This window comes from Pararge aegeria, chromosome Z (genome assembly GCF_905163445.1).
Source record: "Pararge aegeria chromosome Z, ilParAegt1.1, whole genome shotgun sequence".
Taxonomy (NCBI): domain Eukaryota; kingdom Metazoa; phylum Arthropoda; class Insecta; order Lepidoptera; family Nymphalidae; genus Pararge; species Pararge aegeria.
The window spans coordinates 25,507,179-25,520,110 of record NC_053208.1 but is presented as its reverse complement, the minus strand read 5'-3'; the positions used below and the strand labels follow the sequence as shown (position 1 = coordinate 25,520,110).

Below are 12,932 nucleotides of genomic sequence, written 5' to 3'. Positions count from 1 at the left end.
GTCAAATTTTAATGCAAATATTTTTTATTTAAATAGGCCAATAGTTGTTATATTCGATGCGTAAATTAAATATATGTGAGATGATGGCAATTATTATATTCGTGAACTTAATTGTAAAGCTACGAGGGTTCCAAACGCGCCCGGGTCTAAGAAGAATCCCACAACAAACTTAGCCGGGTTTTTTTTTGTTGTCACCATCTCACATTTTAATCGATTTTTTTTTAAAAAAGGAACCTGTTTACAGGTTTTTTTGCGTTTTGATTTTTTGTATATCCCCATTTTTTTATTGTTTGTTTTCCTTCATGGTATAAATGAAAACAAAAACAAAAGAAAGGATTTTTCTATGCTCTTGCATATTTTTGCTTTTAAAGTTTAAAATATTGCATGCAGTAAGCATGTATTGGTATGTAATGTCATTATTAAAACATCTTTAAAATTATTTCTTTATGACTCTCTCAGCAATAGTATCAATAGCATAATACCATAATAGTAAAATACCATATGACACAGCTATTAACTAAAATAAATTTAAATTCAAATTCAAAATAATATTCGAGATAATTCATTATTATTAAGTAGTACAGATGTACATATTTACCGTTTGTTAATGCGAATTTAATGCAAATTTTTAGGTTCAAACCACTGAAACATTTGATACACGTTGTTTAAATTTAAAAATCAGGATGGTTAGATAGATTTTTTTTTAAGTATATTATTAAAACTTTTTATTTTCTGATTTGTTGACTATTATGGAACTATTAACATGATGCATTTATGATTGAAAATGTAAATTTTCTTTGAGTACGCATAAATTTGGAATACTAAAGTATTTTTAGTTTTGCTGTATTTATAATTTTTTTTTTTTTGACAATCGTCTTTGTGGATCTTCCAAGTGTAAGTGACATTGGAGACATAAAACGTGCTATTTGACACACCTAAGAGGCAAAAAAGGCAAAGGAAGAAGGAGAAAGAGATACTTAAAAAGTGTAAGTGTAGCTTCAGGACGTTTCATCCTGACAACCTAAAGTTCATTAAAGGAACAGAAAAGGTCATAATATATACACTTATTTTCAAAAGTGATGGATGGCTTTCCGTTCACGTCTATTGTCGAACTCTGTCGCCGTTACAGTAATGGTGAAGTTTTCATATCGGTTTCATATCGGTATTAAATTAATGTTGAAGACAATTGAAAAAGTTACAGAGAACAATAAAACTATTAAATCATTTACCTAAAGTTGAGATGGAAAATTTTTGGGTCAAAGTATTTGATGTTAAAGTATTGTGTTCAATTTTGGAAAGCCACCCGTTTACACCAGGGTAATTGGAACTCCATTAAAGCATACTGTTACATTTCCGACTTTTCACAATAAACAGGGTTAAATAAAAAATAACAAACCTCTAGTCCTAGAGTTGTTTATAGTATAACTAACAACTTATGTTCTACGATTGTTTTTAACTCGATCGTTTGTTAAATATTCAATATTTTAAATAAAAAAAGAAATCAAAATTCATTTATTTCAAGTAGGCCTAATATAAGCACTTTTGAAACGTCAAGTCTGTCTGTTTGTAGTGATTCTACCACCGGAATACTGAATAATATTAATAGATACTCTACTTGTTACTACTCTGTAGTGTAAAATCGGCAACACCGCGCGAACCACGACTTGGCTACTGGGGCATGTATTTGGTTTCACAGTGTAATGTGCACAGAAATAACAGAATTTATTATCTTTTTTGCATGAAATAAATTGAAACTGAATTTTGATGTCGTAGAAAAAAATGTTGTTAGTTCTTAAGATAGACCTACAAGGCTGAGAGGTTACTGGTTTTTTTATTTAACTCTGTACATACAAATAACACAGTAACAATTGAAGTTCAAGTAAGTTAACAAACGTTTAAACCACAAAGATTCTTAAATTAACAAACTGTGCTACATTTTATACAGATTCGGTAGAGTGTGATACCTGTTTTTATTTTGCATCATAATAAGTGATTACATCCTTTTAAAATATTACAATTAGTAAACATCCAAAAGCTACTTTAATACAGTTTTGAAATAATTCCACTGCTAACCATTGGCACTATTTAAAATATTAATATTAGTAACATAAATTTTAGTTCCTCCCTCCATTCGTTAGTAGCTGTTATTAATAGGTAATTATATCCCTTTACATTCCAAACACACTTTAAAAAGTCACTAAGGTGCCACCTTTTTCATCTATTATGTTACTTCTCAGAGCCTTAAAATATACCACTATTTAAATACTAGACTAGAGACTAAAAATTAATTTATAATAATATTATCTTTAAATATAAACATATTTATGTAGAAATATAAAAGTAACAAATCATTCTTAAAATCATAATTAAAATAACCCAACAAGAGTGTTATGAAAAATTGTAAGTTTTTAGACATTGCGTAAAATTTTATTTCAGTCGGTTTTATTATCGTTTGCTATCAATCTATATTGATCTTATTACCCTAGATTTTACACACCCATCGAACAGATTTTTTGAAACATTCCTTGGCTTTTACTGTCCTGCAAGTGCTGTTATTTATAATATATATAATATAGTTTAATTTTATTTTTTAATGGCTATTATTCAGTGTTATTTCTCTTGCGATTCTAGTACATATTTTAATTTAATTGGAACATCCTTATCGTTTATTACATGCAGCTGTGAAGTTGTCACGTAATGTCACTTTTACATAATATAATCAGTTTTCTTTAGTATTCTGGATGCGAATTCATTTAAATTAGTCTTTAAAGTAAATACATATATTATACTATATATTTTTTCTTTACAATGAAGAACAAAGTACAAAATATCTAAAATATAATTACAAATTGGTAAACGAAATCTAACCTTACTTTCTAAATAATAATAAGTTTCTAAAATAGTTATTCTAATTTATTTTATACGAAATAGTCCTACGCTTTCATCATTGTCTCGAATTTACTCGTATCTAGTGCCGAACATTTCAGGACAACGTCGCTTCGTTTTGCCAGGTGTTTTTAACAAACTGAGTACAGACTCAGGGGTGTGATATTGAAACCCGTTTTGCAAGTGGCCTTTCGAGTCTCACGATTCATAGGATGAGATGACACTTAATCTATTTTTTTTTATATTTTTTTTTTTTTTACAAAAAATTTACTTAATTTAATTTCGATGTTGTATTTTTTTTTAATTTATTAATTTATTTATCTTTGATAAGCTAGAATTAATAATAAATAATGACCGAAAGTACACTAGTTGTCGCAAAGGAATTAAGGGAGCTATATACAAAACGTAGCTCTGTTAAAGGATGGATTACTTATAAAAACTATTAAAATTCAATTAACATCAATTAAAGTTGGTGAATTTAACTTATACGAGAAGATTAATTTTCCGAATACTTTGAAAGTTACCTGTTCAAATTAATGTCAGAAATTTGTGAGTGAGCGTAATAGTATAGAGCAAGATTTTATGATTACTACAGATCCACACCTAATCAAATCTAATGGAAACATCTTAAACTCAAGTCTTCCGCCAGTGAAGAGTGAGAAGACCCCTCATGCTTTATTATTTCATCAATAATATGAACTTGGAGTTCATAGACTGATAATCAGGCTATGAACTTCAAGTTGCCTCGAATAAATCCAGCCAAATTGAATGCTGCATTCTTTAAGTGGCTGGAATTAAACAAAGAAAGCTTAAACATGATTCACAAATTCACTTGAGGGTTCACTGTTTACTTTATAGTGGAGTGTGAAGCCGCTCTTCCTTAATCTAATATTAATATGCCCGAAGCCATTTACAGCATTGCATGGCACTTTCTATGCTAGCGGTACGACAGTAAAAATGGTTCATTACCTTGATTCACTTTAAGATAATAAACCATCGACCTGTGTATCTTTTGTAATTGAACATGCATCGAAAAATCTTTGCTCTTTATTAACTTTAGGTCAACCAACCGAATGATCAAAAATTATTTTATTCGTCTAGTAGTAACCGAACAGTTCTTTCACAGATTTAAGCAAAATTCATAGATAGCGGCCTCTGTATCCCTTCTAATATCACTACTGAATACAATAGGGAACGACATTAAAAATCTTTTGCTATTACTTCTGATATTATTTCTTATCGCTACAACACTGACCATTGAATCTACGACTATCTTAAATGTTATCAAAGAGTATCGAGGATCGTAAAGCCGAGGTTTCACGACTTAGTATATGCCCTAATTGTATGCGTAGTTCTTACATTCTTCTCGTAAGAAATTATACAATAGTCTCATATGTGCTATCCATAAGAAGAACGCGGCAGGACTAATACAAAACAATACATTAACTTACAAATCAAACAATACACCCTTAATACACCCTCAATATTGAATCCACTGCTTTAATCATTAACGTGTTGAAAACAAAAAACCGACACGGTTTTGTTAACTATGGGAGTTACTTAATCTATATTTATAAGCCCATCAATAAAACACATACACGCTCGATTCAGCTCCCATAAACGCGATCAATATTATATTCAGTGGCACATTGCAATACAGCCACTTGCGCTGCTCAACAAATCTTAATCAACAATGATTTTAATGGATTACTTACATGATATTAAGGAATGGAAAACATACGAGTACAAGGCATATTCCTAAAATACCTACGACTATAGATCTGCAATGCACTGAACCCAATTATTCGAAACTCTAATTTCTCTATGCTAATAAGAGCGCGTCAATACAAATACTTAATCGGTACATAAAAGATGTACTGCCTAAATTATAATTGATAAGGAACATAGTGATGGGAAATACGCACTTAACGCTAAAGGAAACAAGTACGTTTTTGGCACTCATCGCCCTCATATCAGTCGTTGCTTGTGCCCACCATACGCTTCTCCTAATGATTTTTTAGCCCCCAAATACGGACACTTTCTAAATGGTCCGCCAATTACTTCACTTACAGCACCAACTTTGACAGACCGCGAACCTAGCTCTCTGCAACGCCTATGCACGTTTCGATCAAATAAGGCAACATTTCTGGAAGTGCAGGTAAATATTTCTCCAAATTACAAAATCGTTGCAAGTAGCCTACTAAAGATTGCTCTATGCCCATTATAGTGTTGTTGATGTACGAAAAGTAAGTGCCTTCATTCTCCTGGCGAATGCGACAATTTCTACTGTTTCCTGGCCGTAACTGTATCATTGGTGTCGTCGATGTATTGACACCGAGGGATGGTTGAGGCAACCACTGTCTGTTGCTTTCGGTTGCGGGGGAGTTTGTTGAAGCCCATACAAAATTACAATGACAAAGTATAAAACCCAAGTAGCCAACTTTTTCATGGACGTCAATAAATTATTTGACTACGTGTCTTAAGGTTTGATATTTTGTTTTGCTTTATGTGTGCTATTTACAGATATGTGATGTATATCATAGTACCCACATTAAGGATTCCTATTTCGTGAGTGTATTTACAATCTATCAATTTATTATTAATGTTGTCGCTTGGTTTACAGAAGATAAAACAACATATAGAACAAATACATCATGGATAAGTTAAGTTATTTTTTCAGGTAATGACTATCTGTAGTGCTGTAGCTACTTTTGTTAGTCTTTCTTCATTAAATATTACATGTATAGCTTAAACTAATTAAGAACGAAACATATACCTTATTTAAATTCTTAGATTTTTGTTACATTTTACTTACAATGCGTTACATAACTAAAGTCCACAATTATTTAGTCTATGTTCACTAAATCTTCACAATTAAACACTAATAATTTCTGTCAAATTCCGCACACCAAACCATAGTCCTGCAAGTATTTTACTATTCACTATGGGCAATCGATTAACCACAAACGCAACTATACACAACTTCACCCCACATTTCCTTTTCAGAAATTAATCTACTTCAGTTCTTTCTTTCTTTTCTATCAATCTCGAATGTTTTTTGATTACGTCGATTAAAAGATGAAATATTACATTCCATCTAAATGCCGTTCTGTTGACAGTGCTCTTTAAAATTATTCTTTCCAGATGTATCCACTGATTCCACGTAAACTAGGGGTCGCAGCACAATACTGCTACAGAGTCAACCACTTTTATCAATAAATTTACAAACAGTAATATTTTTATAGCACTGGTAGTTCCAAATATGCTAATATGTCTGAAAGGACAGATAATAAAGATAGCGATAAAACTTTTTGAACATCTTTCAACCACCAACTGATAAGGCTATGCGTGAATCCTGCTCAAGTAGCTTTGATTGCCGACCATTTTTTAACGTTGCCAATCATTACCGTACTAATAAATTGTACTGACCGTTCTCTATCACATTATTGAATCTGTATATAATATGGGGCATGTAGCTCAAACGTACACACGTTTGAATTACTGTCTACTCTATAGTAAATCAAAATATAAGCGGTGATAGTCTGTCCAGTAGTTAAAACCCGAAGGAACCTGGGACAATAATTGCCTGAACGTTAAAACAGAGTATCGATAATTTGAGATAAGTAAACCAACTTGTTTTTAAATCACGCCCGTTAAGGATGCGCAAACAGACAGAATTGAAATAAACTTCTTTCGGTTTTTGTTCTGTATCTGTATTTTGAATTTAATATAAAATTTCAAATATAATAATATTATGTCAGCCTGAAATATTGATATCATATTTTTTATATAAAAAGTCCGTCAACTGCCTCATATGTAGAAATAAGGAACGATTACTTGATTTATGACAGGCAACATTAAAAATTGAAAATGTTATTTTCAGCCGTCATTTTTCGGATCATTTAGTGATTTTGTTATCAAGACATTCTTTTGTAGTATTTTGCCGCTTACAAAATATTATTTGGTTGCTTATGACAAGGGTTTACCTCTATCAGTAAGGTGTCCGCGTTGTCAATGTAACATTACTCTGCGACCCTTAGTTCACGCAGGTGAAACCTTGGGAAAAATGGATACGGAAATATTTCACATTTCCCACAGAAAGACTTACAGATAGTTAAAATATTTGTCTATAATCATGTCACAATTTATGAAACTACAGTTAAAACTATGATAGATTTAAACAAATGAGGTGTAGTTGCCTTCAAATTAAATTAAAACTTTCTAACTTTCTTTCCGTTTTTTTTCAAGTTAGTATAACCATTGGCGTGCACTTCATACATATAGAATGTTTCTATAACTAGTCTGGGAGGAGGATTATTGACATTTTTTGCCATCTACCCGCTTTATACCTGCCCTAGTCAAAAACCCTGTGCACGCCACTGAGTATAACCTTCTTAGCATTCCAACAAAACAACCTTGATTTGGGCCCAGACAAATCGAACAACCAGACCTCATTTACCAAATTTAATACGCGCATATTTTAAATGTATCATCCTTAAAAGTAGTTACATGGGATAAAGAAGTTTGTTTGTGAAGAACTACAATATTAACAGCCTTGCATCTTAAAATAAGATCACTCGCAGAAATGAAAGATGAACAGGAGACAAAAGAAAATCTTTATATTAAATATTAGGCTAACAAGGAAGGTTTTACTTAAATTAACCTAAAGAACTGTTCAATAGGATCCGCAACTGCCTAAGGATACTGATCGCATAAAATGTCACGGTTACATCTATAACCTAAATAAAATCACACGTGAACTTTTTTTTTTCTCCAATTGATTCATTCGTTTAGTAAAAGTCTTCTAAAAAAAATTGTTAATCTTCATCCATTTTGGATAAAGGGTTTAAACTAGAAACGTTTTAACACATTTTATTTAACCTCCAGAATTGAGTTCTTGCAAAGTTAATGCTTTGAAAATACTTATTTCATTTTAATGGTAAGGTTCTTCATCATGTCGTTTAAATCGTGCATTTCTGACACAAAGCTGCAATTGTTCATGACGACGGCCAGCTCGTGGAGTAGCGTCGTCAACGTGCCGTCCTCCATATGGAGCTGCTCGTTGCACAACTCCACATCTTGTATTATGTCACGAGGAATCTGGAATAATGAATGATAATCTTTAATAATCTTGTTTTTAAATCTATTTCAAAATCAAAATTGGTGCTGAATTTCATTTACAAAGATCTCTTAATTAAATTGATGGATCAACACGTATTTTATTGTTCTTTTCACATTGTGTCTCCTAGAAAACTGATACTAAATAATTAAATTTATGTCAATCTTAAACTTCTTTTGGCGCGTGAGGGAAGAATGGTGAGAGTAAATTATTACGATGCGCGCGCACACTGTCACAAAAAACCGACACCATGAAGTTAGCTATAGTCAACATTTTAGTTTTTACTTTCAATTATTCAAACAATACTTTATTTATATTGTAAGTGTCGTTTTTTCTACAAACGTAAAATAAGGCGAAAAATAAAAAAAAATTAAAATATATTTATCTTGTTACGCCAAAGAAGTATAACTTCTAAAACCTTTTTTTTGTTTTTCTTTTAACTTTGAAAGTTTAATATGAACTAGTAGACCCTCGCGACTTCGCCTGCGTATGAGTCAATCGAGAAGCTAGAATAGATATGATGCTTACATCATAATCATCGTGCTAGCTATGTACGAGTACCTACTATTACGTGGTATACTGAGTTAGTAAGTTGTCATTATTTTAGTTGATACATACATACATCCAAACATCCATACTCACAAACTTTCGCAATTATAATATTAAGTAGTATGGTAAGCATGCATTCGATCGTTGCCCATATGCCATGCTACTTGCTGTTATTTGTGAAGAGTTGTGTCTTTTATCTCTGAAAATATTTATCAGCTCTTCATTCAAATTAGACAATAAATGTTTGATAGTAAACGCTTTCAAATGAAAAAAGAATTATCATAATCGGTTCAAATTTAACGGAGCTATGAAGTAAAATTTATAAAAAATTTCAGCCCGTTTCCTGGAGGAAACTTATTGTTTATCGGGATAAAAGGTATCCTATATGTTGACCCGGAACACCAGCTACCACTATACCAAATTGTATTTAAATCCGTTCAGTAGTTTTCGCGTGTTGCCCGGACAGACAGGCAGATAGACAGAAAGTCAAAAATTAAATAAAAATATATTTTGGACTCAATATTGATTATAAATCATCCCCCGGTAAACATTTTCAAAATATATTAAATGTACAGAAATCTTCCTGTTACAGTTTTATTATAAGTATATAGATTTAATATCCAATGGTCTTAGCAACTATCATTAACAGTAAATATTCAGCAAGAGTTCAAATTGATTAACTAGTTAACTCGAAAATTTCTACATTTTGTAACCAGCCCACGGTAAAGCTCTCGTATTTGTGGTAACACTTTATGTTTTTATTATAGTAATGCTTTAAGTGAAGGGTTTTTTACCTCTGCTGAGGAGTTTGCTCCTCTATCTCCAGTTATATTCATCTGATCTCTTTTATAAAATTTAAGTAAATAAAGACTGATAATACAAAGTTTCTATTGTCAAAGGATTTATTTTTGTTTCAAATTTCATGGACTAATCGAGTAAAACCGTTATAAACTTTCATCCCCTTTTCCAAATAAACTGTAATGAAATTCGTGATAAAAAGTATTCTGACTTACCTTGAAGTATGAAATCACACATCATATAAATTAAACTTTTTTTGCTATACTCCGCGAAAAGCAGGACGGTTATAATTGTTAAGTCATCTCTCCTAAGATGCTCCGGTTTACCAGCAAAACGTGCGCAATAAAAATTGAAAAAATTATATATATACCGGACAGATTATCCTGTTTTTCACGGAGTAAAGCAAATGAAGCTTAATTATCATAATATATCATGGAATTCCGCAAATTAACGCATGCTTCTATCCAATATGCTTGGGATCATTTAAATTCCTTCAGTAGTTTAGGCTGCACGCCCTAGCTACACACAGACATACAAACAGAAATGAAAACAAATAGAAGTGTTGGGTTCAATATTGAGTGCTCTCATATAAAATATTGCAATATATTATCTTCAATTATCAAAATCAGACCTCTTACAGTATCGTTATAAGTATAGATACAAATAAGTATATATAAACATGTAACCAACCTTTGATAGGTCCAGGAAATCCTCCAAATTCAACTTCTTTCTTAGCTTGACATTATCTGGACCGACGTAGGATACTGTGAGCTTGGTTTCCTTCCGCTTGGATACGAAGTAGATTCCAGCCATCAAATTGCCTTTGGAATCACGGGCTACGAGACTCCTGTAAGATAATAAAATTGAATCATTAATCCAAGTGGGAGAAGACTGACGGCAGAGAGTTCCATCTTCTAATATGTGACTTTAAGAGATCACTAATAAAAGTAGGTTTTATTGGCTTTATTGACAAAAAGATGTGAAGGTGCTGTAAATATGCCAGTTGCGCAAAAATAAATGCACCACAGATTAGGAGCTCTCTCTAGGAGCTCTATTTGATTGGTTTATATCGTGTCTCCGTTCGGATCGGTAGACTTCAGATACTTTTGAGAACATATTGAGAAGTCTCAGGCATGCAGGATGCACCTTTAATTCAGGTTATATTTAATTGAAGACCAAGAGGTGCGTGCCGGCAATCGAACTTACTCCCCCGTTCAAAAAAAAAGGTTCGAAAGAATGGCCAAAATAATAGCCACATATCTATCCCCGTATAGTATGTGTAAACAAAACTATGTCAAGATGAGTTTAGCTTATTAGTCGTGTAAAACCGTTATAAACGAGGAAATATCAAATTTATATTTTTTTTAAACGTAAATGAAAATTTCATTACTGATAGGATTTGATTTGAATAATCATCGCTCTGCTTGTTCTGCATCATTAAAAAAAAACTGGGCTTATACTAACTTGACATGCCAAACCAAATTCCTCTTCTCAGTAACTTCGATTGAGCTTCGGAAGGCTTTCTCGACGTACACTAGGGACAATCGTATTTTGATCTTATCAGATTTCATCTCGCGCTCATGCCATTCGATGTAGTTGGGGTTTTGGTGGTTGAACACGTAGTTATACTCCTTCATGCACTGCGGCTTTTGTACTTGAGTGAACCAACCTGGAGAAACAGAAAAACTATTGGTTAGTATCTGAAAGCCAGACAATATGATTTAGCAATTACTGCGCTTAAAAGTTGTGAACTATAATACCGGCGGTAATAAAAAGAACACGCGCCTACGTTTATTGTGAGTGTGAATCATCGTAGCTTTAGTTTTAAGATTATGAATGTAGTTATCGCCATCATCTTACTACTATGTACATAAGTGCACTATGTACATAAGTGCACTATGCACATAAGTACAAAAGTGCCATCTATGTTCCTATTTAAAAGAAGAATCACTTAACTTTTACTGTGACTTTATTCTTTACTACCTATAAATCCAAATTTTAAAAAAACATTTGTAAATACAAAAAATTATGACATTTTTAGATTTTTTTCGATAATGTGTAAGCTACAGGGCAATTTCTTACTTTTTGGAAATTTGAGACAGACATACAGCCAGTTATAAATAAAATTAACAGTTCACAAAAATTCATGCCGAAAAGTCATAGCGATGAATTTTGATGCACTAGAGTATAAAAATACATTATAATACAGTTTTAGTACGCTTACGAATAACAAAAAGAACAATTTTAAGAAAGAGAGAGACATTTTCGATACATTTCATATGAAATCATAGTCGAGGCTCTGATGGCTTATAACTCACTGGTAATTGATTTTGGGATCAGCGTTTTCCGTTTATTCATTGAATTACCGTCACTCTGCATAGTTGGCTACAAATTATAATTATATTTTGGTTTTTATTTTACCTGTATGCGGGTACCCGTTATCCCTCATAACGGTGACAATGCCGGCGATGTGGTACCCCAAGTCAGATATAAACAAACCAGGCCTGCCATCAAGTTCCAAATGGCAAGCTACCATGACATGGTCTTTCTCTGTCTCAACTAAAAATCCTTGTGGCCCAGAATGCATAGCCATATAGTCTTGCAGGCTTTGAACATTTTCTTCGCAGGATACCAGCATAATTGATTGTTTTATTCCAGGAAAATCGTCGTCAAGCAATTTCAGTACATTCATTACTTCTATGGCTAAGCCTACGCAAGTGTGCTTATAGGGTTGGATTGGTGGGTTATACTTAGGAAAGTATTCTTTTAATGAGTTCTCTTTTGAGTTTATGTAGCTATTGTATAGGGTAATGAAATTACTGATTGAATCATAATTTTGACTGACGAGTAGCTTGCTGATAAGTGCATCTGCTTTTGTAATAAAATCTTTGTATTGCTGGAGTGTTAAATGCAGGGAAGGACGCGGGCACCCCCACCGTGGGATCGGCATGGGGTGATTGTCCGGCCATGGGCTCGCGTCTTCGGGGTTTTCGATGTCGAGTCAGCTTAGCCACTCGGCATCCCAGCATCCATTTTGATTGCAAAATTGCACCTCCTTACTTGAAGCGCAAGACATTTTGTTCATTTCTAGTTCAACCGTATCCCGTATGGTGCCAGCGCTGCTTGCTGCATCCGCAGACCATTCTATTTCGTGATTTGGCTTTTTTTTATCTGAAAAAAAAAATGTTTTATTTAGAACTAACTGGCTTCACTTTTATAAGTAACCCCGCATACACCATACTTAAATTCGACAATACTGGAGCTCTCGCGCACGGGTAATTTATGTACAATATGTAGAATATAGTCAATAATATTGACATAAGTGCGGGCAGGCAATGTTTGATGAGAGGACTTGTGCCGAAGCCCAGAGTGAGTGAGTAGATTTTTAAAAACAAAGTGTGAGGTCACGGTCTTGACTCTGAGCACGGTCCAATTTTTAAAATTCAAAAAATTATTCATTTCAAGTAGGCCTTATATAAGCACTTTTGAAACGTCAAGTCTGTCTGTTTGTAGTGACTCAACCATCTGTTCGGAAGGCAGATTCTACCGAGAAGAAGCCGCCAAGAAACTCAGCAGTTGC

General features: G+C 33.0%; 1 protein-coding gene across 1 annotated transcript; it reads right to left on the bottom strand.

Moving 5' to 3' along the window:
* Positions 1 to 7,809: 7,809 nt before the first annotated feature.
* Positions 7,810 to 12,363, bottom strand: LOC120635969. The gene is made up of 4 exons (XM_039907181.1): positions 11,774 to 12,363; positions 10,817 to 11,021; positions 10,043 to 10,199; positions 7,810 to 7,986 (listed from the first exon to the last, which is right to left on the bottom strand). The coding sequence occupies exons 1-4, from the start codon at positions 12,300 to 12,302 to the stop codon at positions 7,810 to 7,812; spliced, it is 1,068 nt and encodes a 355-aa protein (XP_039763115.1). The 5' UTR covers positions 12,303 to 12,363.
* Positions 12,364 to 12,932: the final 569 nt, after the last annotated feature.